This window comes from Berghia stephanieae, chromosome 1 (genome assembly GCF_034508935.2).
Source record: "Berghia stephanieae isolate SIO BIC M18660-M18661 chromosome 1, UCSD_Bste_1.3, whole genome shotgun sequence".
NCBI classification, from domain to species: domain Eukaryota; kingdom Metazoa; phylum Mollusca; class Gastropoda; order Nudibranchia; family Aeolidiidae; genus Berghia; species Berghia stephanieae.
In genome coordinates this window covers 78,198,523-78,219,981 of record NC_088360.1, presented here as the reverse complement: position 1 = coordinate 78,219,981, position 21,459 = coordinate 78,198,523, and the positions used below count along the sequence as shown (strand labels likewise).

Genomic DNA, 21,459 nt, shown 5'->3' with positions numbered 1-21,459 from the left:
CTGCTTTGGAAAGATATAAGACGTAAACATTTCTTTGTTGTTTGGCAAGATAACCTGCGCTATTTTTTATTACAACTTTTTTTTATTGAATAAGATATCAGCTTGTCGAAAAAGGACCATTCAATGTACATCAAAATCTAGATCATTAGTTGCATTTGACATCACCATTACATTTTTATTTAAGAATAAAACTAATTTAAAAGATTGCTTAGAATATCATATGTAACTTAAACTATCATTGTTGTTTATTCTCACCAAATTTGAAACATAATGACATTCACCATCTCCTGTGTAATGTAGTGTAGGACAAAATTTTTAAAGTAATTTGCCATCTGGATGGACTGAATATTCTGAAACACAAATGGCAATAGAAAATCCTGGGGGACCACAACATTTCCGTGGGATATGTCCACTGTTGACGATAGAGGATGTTTTCCCCTAATAAATCATCTCTCAGTTAGATGACTTATGTTTATCTGCTAATTTATGTATTAGATATATGTATTATTATTGATGATAGAATGATATTTTCATTTGACGAAAAGATCCAGGAGAAGCGATGGTTTTTGTACCAGATGAGGTACAGAGGTACATTTCTTTTATCATTTACTTTTTTCTCCCTTTTATTTACATCTATTGCCTTACTTTTCCAGGAGCTTAAATGACCCATGTGTGTTGCCAGTGCCGTTGAACCGCTATAAACAAACAAACTAGAGTCACATTATCAGAAGTACAATATTTGAATCGTTGCAGTTAAAGAAACATCACTCATTCCTCTGAAATAAAACATGATAATCTATTTTAACTTTATAGTTTCGGTTTTAATTTTAATTTTCTCAAACATTAAACCCAACTTGAGACAATGGATGGCTTTTATTGTTAATCACAATCGGATTTTGTTCTTATGAATAATCAAATTATGATAATATTTTATCTCATTTCTTTATTCCAATAATTTATTTTACAGGCAATTTGAATCAAATCGCAGCAAGAATGCCTCAGTTTCAAAAAGTAAAATTGGGGGTAGGAATCCTGCTTTTGCAAGCACAAGAAGTAATTTGGTTTCTTCAGCAAATCGTAAAAATGCTCCTGGTGCTCCATCAAGTGAAAAGTCTGCAAACATACGCTCAACGGTTCAGGTATGAATGTTTTCAAATATACTTTACTGTGTAAGGTCAGGCAAACCAGTCTTTTTTTTTCTCTTGTTCAAGAGGTTGATGGTTTAAATTCTTCGGAGCTGATTAAATGTGTTAAAGAATGAGCTAAATTAAGTTTGTTTTGTTAATGTTTTGTTTATTTCATATAGTGCATTAAACTGAATAATTGAAGTTTTGATTGATTTTCAAAGTTGATGCATCGTTTTAATCTTGGATATAGATTTTGAGAAAAGAAAGTTTTTAAAATATATTTATTGTCGAATTCCATGACGTTAAACCTAATATATTGAGATATTTTATATTGTGGATTTTGGGCGGATCCAATGTGAACTTTTAATGCCCATTTTGGATTTTCTTTGAAAAATATTTGTAATTGTCAATTTTCACACATTTAAAAATAAATTGTTATTTCAGATTTTTGATGAGGCTGGAAATGACGTCACACCTCTCCCACTCTTAAACACGGATCCTTCAATGATAAGGAAAAACCAAGCAAATGCCATTGGTGATAATTCTGTTGGAACAGTGAGAAATTTCATAAAATATATGTAAAAAACATATTTGAGTTGTGAAATGCATATACTTGTCTATCCTTCAAGAAACTTTTAATACCGTCCCTTTCAAAAGTTACTTCAGGTTGTGTCTCCTCAAAAATGTCAAGACCTGTTAACAAAAAAAAAATCAATATCAAAAGCTGACAAAATTACATTTTTGATGAATGGACGAATGAAACAAACAAAATGCCACAAAGGTTTGGAGCAATCGGAAACTCATAAGGAATTATCTAAATTGCCAAGAATGTGGCACAAACTTATTTATGAGATTTTATGTGCTAGTTTATCTTTATATGTGGTGGAGTGTCAAGTCTCCTCAGAATCTAGGCATGGTTGGTTTTCAAATGTCTGTCACTGCTGGAAATAAAGCTTTTGACTAACCCTCAGTTTGCGGAGAGTACTTTCACAATTAAAATAATTTTCACAAGGGACCGACTTCCACCTCAAGACATGTAAAACTTTGAATAAAGTTCAGGACTGGGCATTATAATTTTAAAAACTTGAGCTTTTATATAGAACAATATTCTCTAAAAGTGCTCAAAGTGCTTTACAAAGGGTCCCCGACCATCAGCAGCACATAGTCATTACATTTATTTTCCAACAGAGACAATGATGTTAACAGCCTGATACTCTTTTTACACCTGAGTACGGTGAGAGAATGTGAGTACAGAGCCTTTTCCAAGGACTCAACTATTCACCGAGTGTGGCTCAAACCTAGGACCTTCCGATCCGAAAGCAAGTGTCATATCACCAAGACAACATAGCTGCACAATAATTATCCTTAACTTTGCGTTTCTTAATTACTCCAGAGGTTCTTCATTAAATTCATGTCTGAGCTTGTTTATGTGCTGTTCAAAGTGACAATTTTGTTGACATCTCGAAAATTAGGAAAGCTTGGGTTTTGTGGGATGTTACAGTAGTATTTTAGATAGTGTTGAGTAAAGATGCATAATAGTAATAGCTCTGCAGAATTTTAATTAACAATTTGATTTGTAGAATTAGGCAACATATGATTAGTGCTTGGTAGTGTAATGGTTCTTTTATTGAATTCAAAATTAAAGGGTATTTGTGATTCAATACTCAGTGAAGACAGGACGATTTCGATATATTGTTCTTCTTTTGCATTGCGTTTTAAAAGGCTTTTCTCTACATTGTAATTTAAATCACGTTAGCATCTCATACCACCAAAATCTCTTCAAATCATGTGTGTTGTACAGGGTGTTCACAAAAGTCTGGGAACATGAAGTACTTCACAATCTATTTTTATTTATTCGTTTATGCTATAGATTATGGAAATTTGGCTGAAAGCTACTTTTTTAAATTGAAGTAGAGGTCACGTGTAGTTAAATTGATATTTATTTACATCTCAGTTGAATAATATTGAGTTTTTAAAGAGAAATTTGTACTATTATCATGTACCCAACTTTATGGATACCCTGTAGACATCAGCAGTAATGAGTTTTCAATTAGTCAGTCTCCTGTTCTACTAAGAAGGAAAACGGTTCTTGTCTGTCTGTTTTCCCAATATTTTGCAAATGTCATTTCTTGACTTATCCATAATCTTTACCCCTCTATTTTCACAATTATTAAAAGTTTTTCGGTGTTTTTTCCCCATAGCTGTGGCCCAATATTTTATTTGGCTTCCTCTGATTGACTGAATGATTTTTGTTGTTTATCCTAATTTGAATATTCCTTCCCTCGATGGTTCATTATGTGTCTATAAAATCACATTTCAGTAGCTATGATTTTCCTTCACTTTCATTTTATTTTCTAGCCCACAGACCTGGTGTCAATGACCTCTTCCTCAATATATGGAACCCAAGCAGGAACCGGTACAACTAGTATGTTTGCATATGGCCCATTTACAAGGTAAAAAAAACCAACCCGATTTGCAATTTTGACAATTGTTTAGTTGTCAATCTAGAGTTCAATTTCAAAGAACATATGACTGAAAGGGTGCTGTGTATCGTTATTGTAATAGCTACGACAATGGACATGTATGGCGTATTGATAGGGTGTTTAAATTATGAAGGCCTACCCCAGGATCGGTTAAGTGGAGCGACTTTTGGATAACATTTGTTTTCCAATTAAGCATATGAAGGCAATAGTTATAAACAAGAATCTGATATGAAGGCAATGGTTGTACACAAGAATCTGATAAGAAGCCAATGCTTGTACACAAGATTCTGATATGAGGGCAATAGTTATAAACAAGAATCTAATATTAAGGAACAGTTATAAACTAGAATTTGATATGAAGGCAATGATTATAAACAAGAATCTAATATGAAGGCAATGATTACCTTGGTATTGAAGGGTATTGACATTATTTTCCCTTTACCTTTAAATACTCTGAATGACTGACAAGCCCTAAGGTTAGATAATTCTTTGCCTTATAATGAGAGTAGTATGATAGGCTCCGATGTTTGTGATTGCTTAGCAATCTTTCTTTCTCTCATTATGCCTTTTTGGTATCAGGAAACAAGGTATCAAAAGTTTCATCAACCTATTTCTCCTATCACCACTTGTTTTTAAAAAAGCATACATCTAAAAGGTGGCTCAGTGGTACGGTCTTTGCTTCATACCCAAAAGGTACTGAGTTCAATCACCCACCGCTACGTTGTGTGGCCATGAGCAAGTCACCTCGCCCTAGCTCACTTTGCGGTGCTCCTCTGCGGCTGACGCCTGGGTTATTCCAGTCTTCGCTTGGAATAGACCCTAAAGACAAATTTCCCCTTGGGCATGAATAAAGGGAATTTTTTTTTTTATTTATTTATTTTTTTTATTTAAGACCGCCACAATGGATTTTTGTTTATATTGTCAAATTTGTTACTCCTCAAAGACCAAGACAGCTAGCAGCCTGCATGTTAAAAAATAAACTGATAAAAAGTGGTCATCATCTCAATTTATTCTTGCCTCACTTATTGTCTTACACATAATTGACACATGTTGTAATTTCAATGTAGACAAGCATTAAAATGGAAGCTTCAATTTATTTGTTTCATTAATTTATAAAGTAAAAGTTAATTTCTTCTATGTTTGATTTCAAACAGATCTGTATTTACACAGTCCTATAATGATACTGGAACGGATTCCATTCCACTTGATGATGTGAGCTCTCCTGAAGTCACAACGTTCTCTGGTAAGATTTCGGTAGCAATCAGATCAATGCGTTCCTAAAAGCTGATATTTGTGTGTTTATATGTCAAAAATATTATATTAATATGGTGTTGATATTATGTCTTGCTTTGTAACAAAATCAAGCAACATTGATTATTTTCAGTGGTTTGACGGATGACAATAATATCAAGACCCTGGCCTTGCCAGGGCGTCCTTGAATTTGATATTTTGAATAGATATCATTAAAATTGACTCATGTGTAACTGAGCTCTAAAAATGACTACAAACGTAACTTACACACTTTATGAAATTAAATATTATCTGATCATTTATTACCCTTGTGTTATATAAACCTGATAAAACTAATACTGCATTGTGGTTGTTCGGTCTGAAAATGTGCAAAAGAGTTTAACAAAAAAAGTTAAAAATTACGACACATTCATGAGTGATAAAACAAATACACACATAAAACAATAAGGGTGATTACGTCATTATAAATTATCAGTTATAACTAAAATAACAATTCTTCACAAGGTCTGAATGGTCTTATAGAGATACAAGTAGATCAATACTGAATGAAATCAAGTGAAATACAATCTAGACAATCGTGGGATCGAATTTTTAATATTCTTCCACCGAATGATTACCATCATCTTTACTCACTTTCCCCAAATACTTCTGCTTAGAATCAACATTGCTGATTTTGAGCAATATTGAAACCTCTAAGATGCAGTACAGGCAGCAGGAAAATACCATAATTTTTCCTTATTATTAGGATAAGCGGATTAGCAACACAGTGATACTTAGTATGTATGAAGTCAGTCGGCTTATTTTGGAGGAAAAGGAGAAGTAGAAGACTCAGTGTCGTCTGGTTTTTATCAACCTTTAATCACTCGGCTATCAATAATTGGGGAAAGGCCTTAAAAAATTCATGAACTAGATATGGTTTCTTGTGATGGGTCTTGTTGAGAGATAAACTGTTTTAGTCTTTTCCATCAATATGATTTTATTGCAGAGGTAAAACACAAGCGACAGGAGGTCCAAGAGATCCCAACAGAAGATGATCTTGTCAAAATTGTGGACATCAATCTGACTGAGACAGAGACATTTTGGATCTTTGACATGCCTGATACAAAAGTTTCTGTTGAAAGTGAAGAGGCACAGAAAGTAAAGGATAGAAATGAAGCTTATTTGGAGGTAATGATATACAGCGTATCTTGTTGATAGAATTATTATTCATTTTCAACTCCATTATTCTGTTCCTCCATTCATCATTACTCACATCGCATAGATATAATTTCTGATGCAATTGTCTCTGACAAAACACAATCTTTGGTAGACAAATCGATCGTTCAGCTTTTGAGTAAATGCATTATCTACCAAATCCATGCCCTTGATTTGTGGACAAAGAATAATTACAAAGACCTTTCTACATGGGACTGGCATCTCAGTGTTGTGGCTTGTTGTTTAAATGAATTGTGTAATTTTATGAGGTTTGTTCACTTGTAGAAGCTATCGAGTCCCCCTATCTGTCACTAAAGGTTCTGAAAATCATCTCCTTATATATTCAGTTAGGGTATTATTTCTTCATACATATTTTATTAAATTGAAGAATAATTTCTTCATAAATATATTCAATAAAATATATTATTTCTTCATATGTACATCCATTTAGGATATATTGTTTCTTCTTACTTATATATTCAATTAGAGTATAACTTTTCTCCATACATTTTTAAAATTATCAATACTAAAAAACAACATATTAACATTTGAAAAGAGATTTTAAAATTTCTGGATGATAAGAATCAAGTTTTTACCAATCTCTAATGCTGTGTAAAGGTAAAGCAACAATGAAAGATATCCATCGTCAATATAAATAGGCATCCAAGGTGCCCACTAGATTAAAAAATAGAATTAATTTTTTAATCCATTTGGCACCTTAGATTTATCAGGAAAAAGCTTTACTTCCAAATCACTCGCGATTTGTTCCATAATACATAGAACACAAGTGATTTCCTCTTTCGTTCACTTAAAATATGACGTAAAAGAGCTGTTTCTCTCAATGATGAAAAAGAGACTTAGCAGGTTATGAAAGTTACAATAATAATTGTATATTCTAATCCTTTCAGTTACAAAAAAGTCGTGTTGGAAATGATCTGTACATGGAGAGAGGAATGAATACGTTTAATGAGCCTCCGAAATTGAAAAGTGTCAACACTACCAAAATTGAAACGAATGTAAGTTGATTTGTGTGTAAGCAAGAGCAAGAGTTAGATTAGCAGATGGAGAGAGAGAGAGAGAGAGAGAGAGAGAGAGAGAGAGAGAGAGAGAGAGAGAGAGAGAGAGAGAGAGTGAGTGAGAGAGAGAGAGAGAGAGAGTGTGGGTGTGGAATGTTTGTGTGTGTTTATATATTATATATATATTGTCTTGTCTTGTCTTGTATTTGAGTCGCAACTCCGTGCATGAAGATAATTGTGACTATGGATGTGATGAGGACAAATGTACGTACCTATTCTTTCATTTTGATTTTATCGATTTCTCTGTCAAATTCATTTGGCCATTAATATGTTTTGATATTTTCGAGCAGAAAATCCCATATTCTGATGGTGCTTGGAAAAAAAAAGAGTTCAGATGAGCATTAACTTGTGACTGCGGGACCTGGTATGAGTACTGTTTTATTTTGGGTAGGATAAGGCTATCAAATGGAATTGTTGTTTGTCCCAGATGGGCCTTAAAGAGGACTTTGGCTTTTTGGAGTGTGCGTCTTTCATGTAATGGCAATGAGTTTAGGCTCTTGCGCATCTCACTAATTGTTTCAGTCCTCCTGTAGCTGTAACAAACATACCTACATGCTCTGTTTTGAACTTTCTCGAGCTGTTCTATTTGCTTTTTAATCTTGGGGTCCCAAACGCATCCACCATAATCTAAAATTGGCCGTACAAAGACTTTACAGGTTCCTCTGATGTTTCTTGGAAAACTTTGTTCATGTCTTTGTAAGAAACCAAGTTTTGTATTAGCCTTTTAACAAACTTTATGGTTGTGGTATACCGAGACATTTTGCTGTCAAGAGTTAAATCAAGATATTCTGCCTTTTCCATTGTCTCCAATTTTTCTTTGTGTATATGATAATCGGAACTTATTTTCTTTTTGTTCGTGATACAGATTAGCTGGTATTTCTTTGGGCGGAATTCCATATTCCATTCTTTCTCCCATGATTGTAGCCCATCCTGTTCTTCTTGTAGTATGTTGCAAACGTCAAGGAAGTCCGAAAGTACCCTTTTTAAAAAGATGGATTCCTAGTTTATGCATAGGTATTGTTATTGAAATTGGCAGTGTCATGAGTAAATTATACAATTTTATGAATGATAATGTGCGTCTATATATTGTGGAAAAGTGAAAAGTAAAGAATTGCAATATCTAATATTTTTTGTTTGCTTTATCTCTCCAGGCCATTGGTGTTGAATGCACAAACTGGCTGATGTATGATACTTATGAAGAACTGGAGAAAGAAAAGAAAGGTATTTTACTGCTTTTATTATTATTCTCCTCCTCCTTCTCCTCATCATCATCATCATCATCATCATCATCATCATCATCATTTTATGTAATTATTATATTATTATTATTATTATTATTATATTATTATTATTATTATTATTATATTATTATATTTTATTATTATTATTATTATTATTATTATTATTATTATATTATTATTATTATTATTATTATTATTATTATTAATATCATACATAATAATAAATAATAATAATATAAATTATATATATAATAAATATATTATTATTTTTCATTATTTATATACTTATTATTATTATTATTATTATTAATTATTATTATTATTTTATATTAATATATATATTATTATTATTATTATTATTATTATTTATTCATCATTCATATTATTATTATTATTATTATTTATTATTTTATATTATATTATATATTTTATTATATATTAATATATTATATACCTACTGTTATTACTATTTCTATTATTTAATGTGTTGTGTTCCCATCAAAGAGCCCTTTTCATCGATCCCACCAAAACAAAAGTGATTGCTTTGTTTTACACAGAATATTTACAGAAAGACTTGTTGACCACTTGCAAAAAGTTTTATCCTAAAATGATTTAATATTTGTTCAAGATAAAGCTCCTTTGCACACCTCTCAGACTTGCCAAAAGTTTATGCATTGTCATTTGCAGCACATTTCATTGACAAAATAGTTGGCCGCCAAATTCTTCAGTCTCCAATCCCCTGGATTGTCACTTTTGGAATGAACTTTCAACAAAAGTTTATTGAGACAACCTTTTGAAGGTTTGAAAGTACTTCAGCAGAAAATGGAATCTGTTTGGCAGAAGTTATCACAATACCATACGTGTTTCTTCCTCGTCTGTGTCAAATTGTTAAAAACCAAGGCAGTGCCATGAAATGCAATTTGGATGATTACATTATATTTTAGAAAAAGTTTCTTGGTAAAAGTAATATTAACTGTTTTTCTTTCTTCAATATTAAATTTTGATTCAATTTCTAGTCGATAAGAAGAATTTTATGTCTGACATCCATTATAGTCAAACAACTGAAACAAAAAGAGACGCATAAAAAAAAATTGCCTAATCTGACATTTTCATTTCAAAAACACTTGAATAACACTTATGATTGTTGAAATTACTTGAAATAAAGCATAATAAAAATTTACATTTGCAGAAAACTTATGTAAAAATTGCAACAATGTGACTCTGATAAAATATAAACATACTAAACTTCCAAACAGACGACAGTTTTTCTGAGCCACCAGGTATTTTTGATAATAAGGATGATTATTAACTATCTTATTGTTGTTAGAGATCCAGATTAAAAAAAAAAACCAAAACAACAACAACAACAACAACAAAAATCAACAAAACAAAAGAAAAAAATGGGTGTGCTTTTAAAGTAAACTTTTAGATTGGTGAAAATAAGTCTAATCTTTTAAACATCTTGCTTCAAGGTATTATAAATCGAATGATTTTGATTTGTTTCCAGCTATAAAACAAGTTGAGGATGGTGTTGAAGATGAAGAATGTGAGGATATCTGTTTGTCGTTTGAATTTTGGAAACAGTTCATCAAGTTCCTGTTCATTTATAATTTTCATTTCAGTTTCAAACATTTTGATTATTTTGAACTCAAACCTGAGGATATAAATGACTAAAGATTTCATATTTCACTGTAAGAAATGCGTTATAATTTCCACGTTTTTGTTTGTTTGTTTGTTTGTTTTGCTTTTTTCTCTCTTCAGCAAATTATTTTTAAATGTAAGTTTATGATGTTTACGAGGGTATAAAAAAATCTAAGAAGAAAGGTGTTGGGACATTGTATGGATTAATTATTAGAAATTAATGGCCAAATACGAAAGCCAATAAATTACGAATTCATAACATATATTACAATTGAATTTCATTTTTTTAAAAAAATATAGCCAAAGAGGAAAAAGAAGAAGAAGAAGGAACAATAAGCCGTCCTAGTAGCCCAACAGATGAAACAGATGGTGCTGCTGCAGAAGCTAAGGAAGAAGGGGGTGGAGACAGTTTGGAACATAAAGCAACAGAGCCACCTGCCGACAGCAGAGCTGGTAGTGCAAATGTCACGGGTAGAGGTAAACAGTGAAAGATTTGATTAAAGCTTTTCTCACTCAAAGTTAAACTATTTTAGAAAATATTACTTTTCGTCCCCTACAGACCCTGCCAAAACACCTCCTCTTTGGAGTTGAGCTTCTATGGCAAAAGCTTATTCGACCGAGAGATCAGTCAACTGAATGGTCCTTGTTACATCTTGTAATATTTGGATTATGTTCAAGTTTTAGAATTTCACTCTTTATTGTATAAAACTTATTAATTGTCCCATTTGAATGTCTCACATTCATCATCCATAATCAGGGTTAAAAAAAAAAGGCTTTAACTTTCAAACATAGCTAGATCACAAGTCTCTACAATTTATTTTTGTAACATTGCAAGCGAAGAACATTTTTTTTCTGTGTGTATTAAAATTTGACAAATCTTATTTATTATTATTTTGTGAGATATTTCAACGAGAGAATGTCGATGGTTTACGTTAAATCATAGACAATTTTCTTTTTAGGCCAGTTTTATAATTATCCATAAAACTTCCCTCTTCGTCTCCTCCTTTTTCGTCTGTCACATTTGTTGTTGATCTATTTCAGAGAGTCGTAACACAATGGCCTCATCTGTTCTGGGCTCAGAACTTCAGTCAACCCTTGAAACAACAGTTGAACTTACTGACAAGGAGAAGATAAGCCAAGAATGGGATGAGCTTGTTAAGGTTATTAATCTTTTTATTATTATTATTATTATTATTATTATTATTATTATTATTATTATTATTATTATTATTATTATATTATTATTATTATTATTCATTTCATCATCATCTCATCATCATCATCATCATCATATATTATTATTATATTATTATTATTATTATTATTATTATTATTATTATTATTATTATTATTATTATTATTATTATTATATTATATTATTATAATTTTTATTATTAACTCCACATCCTTATTTTATCATATACTACACTACTATTATTACTACTACTACTACTACTACTACTACTACTACTACTACTACTACTACTACTACTACTACTACTACTACTACTACTACTACTACTACTACTACTACTACTACTACTACTATTACTACGTATATATTTGCTCGAATTTTATTTATTTAAAAGTTCATAATATGGATATGCAATTAAAGCTTTTGACAATCATTCTTTCTTATGATGGCTAATATTTATATAATATACCACTTCCAATGTACCTGTCTACGCCAAGAGTTACTATATTCTCTGCATTATTCACTCAAAAATTTTGATTTATCAAGAACCCCCCCCCCCCCCTCCAAACAAAAAAGAAAAACAAAAAAAACAAAAAACAAACAAACAAAACATCAAAATATTTCTACTGTGAAAGTCTCTGGGGTCATCTATAGCTTTAGTCTTTCTTTATGTTTCAATGGCAAAAAAATTGGCTGTTTGAACAGTTTTCAACGATCTTTCATTTTGAAATGTTGTTCAAAGCGGCCATAGTCAACCCATCTTACGATCTTATCTTTCTTTTTGTTAAAGCCATGTTTTACCTTAAAATTATTTCATATTTACAAGTTCCTGCTTTTTTTGATAGTCAGAAAAGCTTCGACAGCATCTGTTCTTAATGGAGAGAGTGATCAATCTGAACACGTATCAGGCCAAACAGTCTTTATATCGGGGCTTCAAACCTCATGTTGGTGAGTTTATCATTTGCTAAGAAATTATTTTATAGTGTATTTTGAATCTCGAGTTAAGACAACGATTGTATGTATCAATTTTATTGCAGTGATTAATAATCTCCACCGGTTTGAATAGCTTAATCTCTTCATATTCCCAGTTTTTCTGATGTGTTTGAGGTTTTTGAAATATAAACCTATGCTCTTATGTAGGAAGTAGCTGATCAGTGATGATATACCTTATAGCAGTTATAATAAAAATGTGTGCAAAGCAAGTTGCCCTCAACATCTTGGAAGTCTTAGATTTAAGAATTAATGACAAATTTAATGTCATCTTAATTGATCAGTTTTTGAAATATAAGTTTTCCCGCCAAACAGAAAAGGTGATTTGTCATTGTGTGCCAATAATGATTATTGTCTTTGAGCATATTTAGTTGATGATTTTCTGATGTGGTAAATAACCAAAACTGTCATGTTAAGATTCCAAAATTGATAAATGATTAAATAAATGTGACAACTTTTGTCCCCGTACAGTTGCAAATATTATAGAATTTCTTTTCCAGTGGAACCACGTGTGAACAAGTTGAAGAAAAAAGGTTATTTTTATCTACACATATGTACTTTTTTTTTTTTTGCTTCATAGTAATCACCATAGCTGCTTCATGTACAAATAGATTTCAATATGCAATGTTCCAGTAGTGCTACATCATTTTGTTGCAGGATATTTATTAGGGGAATGCATTTGTGACTGATTCTGTCCCTTAGTTGTGTCCATCACAGTAAATACTATTATAAGGACATCTTAGATGTAAGCATTTCCTATGGCTTGATGTTTTCTACGAGTGAATGAAAATCACATCACACACCAACCCATGGGCACAAGACACAACGCTTAGATGACAGTTCCGCGTGTTTCCATCCTTTGTAATTATTATTTTGTCACTGATCAAGGGACTGAATTAGACAGCAAATGCTATCTATATTCTATCTGGACACCATTTTATTCAAAACAATCGTTTTTCCCGTTTAATGAGCAAAATCGTATGAACACAAGGTAAATAGAATCTCACCTGCTTTAATTGTTACATTTTGATAACTGTCTCTTAAACATGTGCTCTAATACTCATGCCTTTTCTTTATTTTTAACATCTTCAAGCAGTTACCTGTTCCACCACGACAGATATTACACTAAAATATTTTTACTTTTAGAACAGCTTATTAACCTGCTGTTTACTATCAATTGCAAAACACATGAAGTACATCTATGTAGGCATATTTTACCTATTCTCCGCCATTTAAAATATTTTCCACACCATTTGCTTCTTTCTTGCTCTCTTCATTTTCTTCTTCAATATCTACATTCAGGAAGGAGCATAAGTAAAAAAAAAACATTTGAAAATATTAAAACGTTGACAATAAACTTTTGAATATGACTTCACGCCATCATAAGCTCATATAATATCATTGAAAAACTTTATTCTTAATTACATTTTGTTGAGAACAATTTGCTTATCAACCATTTCTGCCACATGTCCCATGCTGCTAATTCGCTTTGTTATCTTGAATTACCTTAATGGACAGATTCGTCCACGTTTATCTCCTAATTTTAGTTTAATCGCAGTGACACTATAGTTAGCATAGATTCAATGCATTTTGCTTTCAGTACATAAGACCCCTAAACAAAGCATATCCCGTTTAATGCAAATTAAGGCAATTATGTCAGGAGAATTTAAACCCACTGGTAAGTCTTAATTTTCAGGGCTTTTTTCACCCCCTTCATGTTCATGTATTGCTGTTTGTATTTAACTACAATCTTATTCAAAATTTTTGTTTTGTTTATTTTTTATTACAATTTTTATTGATGTTTGCACGCCACGTATGATGATTGTGAAGGATGATACAATATAAGATAAAGAGAAATGTAGGGGTTGGTCATGGAAAAAGATGTCGAGGAGCATTCCATGAAAGAAACTATCAGTCTTTTCATTACAAAATCATCTTTCCGTCATTTTATGAATAACTTTCATCTGAAAGTTTGTATTTCCCTGTGGCCATGATTCATAATATATATGTGACTCACCGCCTCAAAACACTATTAGGTTTGGCTAATTTAGATGCTAAAAGCTGATTTTTAAGTTTAAAAAAAATGGAAATTAGGGTAAAGTTTTTCTGTTTAATTGAAGGCAATAGACTAAGAATTCACTTTTCTGGTTCCTTTAACTTTGAAATCACATTTAGCAGTTGGTTCACCCCAAAACAATACCTTTTTGAGATAATAGGTCACATATTATGGTTTTTAATTGTAGTTCCATCATTTGTCACCATGTTCAAACCTGTAAAGGAGCTGCAGCCCCTGGTGATGGTGATGAATTTGGTGCGGGTATGTGGTCCAGTGGTTGGTATGACACGACACTTGCCTTTGGACTGGAAGCTCCTGGGCTCTGAGCAGCGCATAGTTGAGTACTTGGAAAAGGCTCTTTACTCACATTCTCTCACTGTGCTAAGGTGTAAAATAAGTACCTGGTTGTGAACAATGTTGTCTCAGTCGAAAAAAAATATAGTAACATTGCATGACATGCGTCATGTCTCATCCTATATGTTAAGTGTTGCTGTTGTCTAGGAACCACCTTGTAAAGCGCATTGAGTATGTTTAGCGGATATTGTGCTATATATAAGCTCTAGGTTGGTTTGACAATGATGGTGATGTTGTTGTTGTTGTTGTTGTTATTAATGATGATGAAGATGATGATGTGTTTGTGTATTTATATAGTACATCCATACTTTCATATGTACATACATACATACATACATACATACATACATACATACATACATACATACATAAATACATACATACATACATACATACATACATACATACATACATACATACATACATACATACATACATACATACATACAGACAGACAGACAGACAGACAGACAGACAGACAGACAGACAGACATGCAGGCAGGCAGGCAGACAGGCAAGCAGACAGGCAAGCAGACAGATAGACAGACACTAGAAATCAAGGTTATCCTATTGAATTCAACAAACTTGTGTAAAATGTCTATTTGTTTAGAACCACTCATTTTCAACTGCACTGGAAATATGGCCGTATGCTGTGTTCATGAAAATTTCATAGGTTGTTGAGAAAGCCCTCAAAATAAATGGAAGAGGAAGGAGAGCGCAATCATGTTTGAGGTCTTTTATTTTCAGTGACTTTAAATTTCGTAAATCTCTCTTACATACACTTTTTGCCACCTTTTCCAAACATATCAGCTTCTCAATCCAATCTCCATTTTTTTTTTTTTTTGAATGAATGAAATAGAACTACTTATTTTTAGATCCGAACACTGTTTCCACTACTGCACATTATACATAATGGAGACATTATTCCTGTTGTTTATTAAGATGCTTACTCTGTGTATGATTTTGATAAAGATGACTATTACCAGCATTGTAGATTCATCGATTATAACATTCTCAACGTATCACCATGTATCTTCTTATTGATGATATTTTTTCATCGCCCCCCCCCCCTCCCCCGGCCACCCACACATTCCATTCCCTGCTTTTCCCATTTTAATTACTTAGAAACAAATACTTGCACTTCATTTTGTTGCTTACATTTGGTTTTAGAGCTTTATAATATTATAAGCCTTATTTTTTAAAGATAAGAATTATTAATCAGTGAATCATAAGTCAAATAAGTACGCATTTGTTTTATTATATGTTGTTATTGGAATTAAGAAGCTGTTTAGGATGTCATTTGGGACCATAAAAGCACGGGAAGTTATTTATTAGTATTGACAACTGTCTTACGAGATTTTGATTAACTCTATAACAGCTTGATAAGATTTCTACTATTATGAGATCTTCTAGTTAGTTTCATCCTAGAGATAAGGAAATTCTAATTTTCTTGATAAAGTCCAAGTGAAATGTTGTTAATGTCCAGTTATATTATGTTACAAAATTTTGTTTTAACAATATTGTTTTTTCTACAAGGAATGGATTCAATGAATTCGTTGCTTTCTTCTAAGCTAATAATTATAACCCCATTTTGGTACTTTTAAAAACAAGTTATTATTTTTTTCTAATGTGATAAAATACAGTTATGTTTTTATAATCAGAATATCAATTTGTTAAGATTGCAAAATATTTTGGTTACGTATAGAATTAATAAACAATGTAAGCATTATGAATAAGTAAAATGCCTCAATAAATACAGACATATTATTGGTCAATTGCATTTTTTAACGTAAAAAGCGTTACAACATTATTCACCACCGACCAGAAGTCACAGAAAATAGATAAATTAAATATTCTTTTAAAAATGTTTTTTTATTCTCTTTTTTATGATTCTTTTTTTTTTTCCTTTAAATTCTATTCTCCTTCCATCTTCTTTGCTGTCATATTTCTTTTAAACTTCTAATTACTTCTTTATATCTCTTCTAACTGTTATAAAAGCCACTTATCCACTTATTAAACTCCTTTATCAGGAACGTCCTAAAGAAGAAAATTAATTGTCTGCATTACAGACACAATGCACAATCACTGAACAACTATAACCATGTGCCGATTTCTTTTTTTGTTTTTTTTTTTGTTTCGTTTTGTCTCGGTTGACGTATGCTGACTTTGTCCATGACCGTCACATTGTATCATGGAATGCAATAGTTAACATAAAAGTTGTAATCCTTACAAGCTAATACTAATTGATATAGATGTAGACTGTGGTATGTTTGGTCAGTGATGGGATGGGTATGAATGACCGCCAGCCTATGCATTGTGTTGGGATAAGGCACTTAACACACATTATTTATCTTAACTTAAGCCCTTAACCCCAGTTGGAGCATAGGCCATCAATGATGCTTTGCCATTTAACTCTTCCTTGGGCTGTCTGTTCCATTTGTATTCGCCTTTCCTTGTTTCCTCGTCAACTATTTCTTGACCTCCTGGGTCTTCTTCCTCCATGGGGATTCTGTGTCAGAGCCTGTCTAGTGATGTTGCGGTCATGTTTTCTATGTAAATGGCCTATCCATCCCCACTTCCTCACTTTACACACATTACCTAACTCAATTTATTTGTGAATGAAAACACTTGAATAATGCGAGCATACTAGCATGAAGAAATATGTATTAAAGTCTGATAACTCGTACTCTGTTTTTAGGTAAAACCAGCGGTTTGGTTGAAGAGAAGAGTCAGATTTCAATGAAAGACATGGGCCCTAACCTCGATAGGTTGTGGTCATACAGTGCTGCCTTGACAAAGGGCCGAAACATCAGCTGCATTGCTTGGAACAAGTCGAATTTGGTGAGCAAGGGGCGTGGATTTTTTTAAATTTTATCATCATCATCATCATCATCATCATCATCATCATCATCATCCTCATCATCATCATCATCATCATCATCATCCTCATCATCATCATCATCATCATCATCATCATCATCATCATCATCATCATCATCATCATCATCATTATCAATACATCAGTTATGGCTATCATCAAATAATGCTACTGTAGAAAGTGTCAGATTATCTAGCCACATCTTATCAAAACACGAAAATGCCACGTATATAGAGATTAGATCACTTTGATATGCATTTTTTTGTCTTCAAACGATTTAATAGCTTAACAACTTGACTCCCCAGGACTTAGTTGCAGTTGGCTATGGTCAGTTTGAATTCACAAATCAGAAATCTGGACTTGTTTGCTGTTGGTGTATAAAGAATCCAGAGGTGAGCAAAACCATGCGTATAATGTATTATGGATAACTGAACTACATAATAATGTGGGTCTTTTTAACTATTAGGATTGTAAAATATATTAAAAGACAATTTAATTCCTCGAGATATTGTCCCTATTCGCATTGTTTCTCGATTTCAGCCCTGCTTTTTATATATTTATTTAAGATTGTCAGACTCATTATAAAACGATTTATTTAGGCACGTTGAGGCACTTTCAACTAGTAAAAGTATGCTACATTAATTTACGATTCATACAATATGACAAGAAATAATCACTCACATTAAAGAATGGTCGTACTCATTAATAAATGAGATAGTAAAATAATGAGAATTAAAGGATGTTTTAACGAACAAAGACTTTTTTTTAGATTATAAAAAGTGCAAGTGAATTACAAAACAGAAAAAATGCAATGGTTCATAGCCTAGTCTGAGGAGAACATATTGTATATAAACTGAAATTTTCCCGTTAGCCTTTCTAATACAAGCTTAATTTCAATGTGAAAGTTCTATTTCTTTACCTATAGTATGTTGTTTCATTTTTGCTATACATTATTTATGTATCTGAATCACATGTTTATAATAAAATGAGATTGTCAAATGCATACACTTTTTTTTTCTTATGGAACAAACAATTTATTTATTGATCTCTTGGTATGATAGCTAAGGATTGGGGCATAAAGACTGTGACAATGAAATAAATTGCTTTTTCTTTTATGTAATGTTATATAATTATCACGTCAAAAGCATTCAATTCATGAAAAAGCTTATCAGTGCTCAGTCTTGTAGACTACATAACATCAACGTTAAATAAGAGATTTGAATGATTTAGAAAAGTTCTTTTTTGTTTCAATGCAGTGGTCTCTATGAGAGTTTGTGTCTCAATAATTATGCCCAATAATTTGCTTTTGGACTACGGGGTAATTAAGTGGAAAACATAATATAAGAAAAATGAATTTCGCAGTCGGGCATAGAATATTCTGTCTGATGTTGAATTTATATTTTATTCAGTATCCAGAAAGAGTCTTCACATCCAAACAAGGTGTTATGGCTTTAGATTTTTCAACGGCAAATGCAAATCTTTTAGCAGTGAGTATTTTTTCACCATTGTGTATTGCAACATAAAATTATATTAATTCAAGACATACATTCAATAATTGAATGAAAATGATTATAGATAATTTGTAGTAGGCATTTCAAACAGCTTTTGTTTGCTCACAAAGGGATGCAGAATGAAGCCAAACTTCGGTAAAGGTCAACACAATTGGACCATAAATCAAGCATTTTGTCAAAAATCTTTAGCTATTTATTTTGTAGCTTTTAAATTATAAAACATTATATTTTCTGAGTGAGAACTTTTTTGTTGTTGCCGTTTTACTCTTTAAATTTGATGCCAGTTATCTTGCTTCATTGGATGGTTGATGATTGTTATTTAGTTGTTAAACCTTTATTCGACTTATAGTTCAGAAATCAATGAATTTGATTCTCAATCTCCATGTGCAATTTAAATACACGCTTCTATTTTTTCTAACGATTACCACACGTATTTTTTAGAGGGAAAAAGCATTTTGATTTTTTTTTAAATAAATCATTTTTATATAAGAGGTCAACATATATCTTACATTTCTCCTCAAACCGCATCACATGAATGCACGCTAAGGCAATGACTCAATCGGAGGAGCAACAAACAAAATAATACTACAGTTCTTTAATAATTTTAAATAGTATTTACCACAGTAAAGTTGCAGATCTTACCTTTATTTTTCTCTTTTTAAGGCACATATTGGAAGCCTGTGGAGACACTAAAAATTCATTGTTTTTTATATATAAATAAATTTAAAAAATGAAATTTAACACTTCTAGAAGATCATTTTACTATTGCTTTCGCTTTAGCTATTCTGAATATTTGTGATTTATGAAACAATGGAAGAGAAACATTTTTAAGATGTCGTTTACAACTGTATAAATTGACCCTAATATTTTACAGGCTATTATCATTTGTACTTTAAAGAGAATTGCAATTTTTTCAATCAAGTTTTTGACTCATTTTTCCATTCTTTGCTCCAATAATGGATTGAAAAAATTATTTTCAGGTTGGTTACTATGATGGTGGAATAGCGGTGTACAATGTCAGGAAATCATTGGACGAACCAGTCTTAGATAATTTGTAATTACTTTCTATTATTTCCAATTTTTAAACATTTTTCAGTGATCCTAAAAAGAAAAATATGTGCACGATTTGACCTCTTAATATTCCTGAGGTCCGTCATAACGGTCATCAACAGCGTGAACGCATTGTTTTCATCAATCTTTCAAGCAATGATTATTTTACTGGAAATTTTCTCTTATAATGAGGTCAGAGGCAGTCTGCAATGCTTATTGTACTTCATTCAAACCTAGAAAATATTTGCTTACACGGGTGAATTTGATCTTTGGGGGCAAGGAAGCAAATTCACGCTGACATTTTAATGATTAGGGGATACTTAATAACTTCCTTATGGAAGTATCCGTAAAGAATACCATGGATTTCCAACGATATGCAATAATGCATTGCTGTGGAGCAAGGGGCTTCTTTCCAAATGAATAAAAATTGGAAAAGGTGTGTATAAAGCAGTACCAGACAAAACAGAGAGAAAAATGCAAGAAAAAGTCATCCCAAAAAGTCAGCCTGATTTTTTTTTTGATTACTTTTTTTCTTGCATTTTTCTTTCATCTTTGTTTGGCATTGTTTCATACATACCTTTTCCAATTTTATCTTACACCAATGCCTGCTCCCTAATTTTGTTACTTTCCCAATTCATGGACTTTCCCAAAAAATAGTGAATGACTTTGTGGCACAAACTTACAATGCATGCCGCTTCGTTTGTCATTTTACATTTTCAAGACGTTATTGATTTTGCTTTTAATATAATTTTTTTTTGTGATATCATTTTTCCTTTTCAAAATGTTTTCAATGAATTGGTTTTGTATGTAGTTAAATAAAATTTTGTAGTTTTTGTCGTTTTTTTACAGTTCACTTTTGGCACCTTTTTCTGAAGTCAGTTAAGTAATAAGATATTTAAAATTTGTAGAGATCTCAATTTTTTTTTATAAATAACCGGCGTTTTTTTTTTTTTGTTAGTCAATAACAAGATATTATGTTTATTAAGTAGACAAACTTTGAACTTGGGTAATTTCCCAATAATGAAATGATTATCTGTTTGTCAATGGATGATGTTGTAAATTTTGATTTCTCGCAATTAGAATAAGATGAATTTATTTGAAATGTGCTCCAAGAATAGAAACCCGTATGCCCAAGCATGATAGTTTTTTTTTCTCCTTTTTAGTACAACTGGAGGCAAGCATTTAGCGCCAGTGTGGCGATTAAAATGGATTGAAAAAGAAAGAGGGTCAGGTGAGGAAAGAGCAGAAGTTCTGATCTCAATCTCCACAGATGGAAGAGTGACTCAATGGTCCATAAGGAAAGGATTTGAAAGTTATGGTAAGATCTTGATCTTTAAAAGTTTTGTTCGACTCAGCAAATCAAATGTTATAAATTAATAATACACTGTATATCATTGTATCAACAGTGTCAG

General features: G+C 31.8%; 1 protein-coding gene across 3 annotated transcripts in view; it reads left to right on the top strand.

Moving 5' to 3' along the window:
- Positions 1-21,459, top strand: part of LOC144958044 (dynein axonemal intermediate chain 4-like) — a 33,220-nt gene that overhangs the window by 2,082 nt on the left and 9,679 nt on the right. The window contains exons 2-17 of one of the 3 annotated variants that reach the window (XM_078889633.1): positions 968-1,139; positions 1,572-1,682; positions 3,486-3,580; positions 4,765-4,853; positions 5,847-6,028; positions 6,964-7,071; positions 8,283-8,352; positions 10,314-10,490; positions 11,055-11,173; positions 12,054-12,156; positions 13,799-13,876; positions 17,307-17,449; positions 17,792-17,878; positions 18,896-18,973; positions 19,978-20,051; positions 21,211-21,365. In XM_078889633.1, the coding sequence (XP_078745759.1) occupies positions 968-1,139; positions 1,572-1,682; positions 3,486-3,580; positions 4,765-4,853; positions 5,847-6,028; positions 6,964-7,071; positions 8,283-8,352; positions 10,314-10,490; positions 11,055-11,173; positions 12,054-12,156; positions 13,799-13,876; positions 17,307-17,449; positions 17,792-17,878; positions 18,896-18,973; positions 19,978-20,051; positions 21,211-21,365 (1,841 nt within the window). Of the gene's footprint in view, positions 1-967; positions 1,140-1,571; positions 1,683-3,485; positions 3,581-4,764; positions 4,854-5,846; positions 6,029-6,963; positions 7,072-8,282; positions 8,353-10,313; positions 10,491-11,054; positions 11,174-12,053; positions 12,157-12,698; positions 12,732-13,798; positions 13,877-17,306; positions 17,450-17,791; positions 17,879-18,895; positions 18,974-19,977; positions 20,052-21,210; positions 21,366-21,459 lie in introns of all 3 variants that reach the window. The other 2 variants (XM_078889639.1, XM_078889648.1) reach the window with 2 other exon arrangements.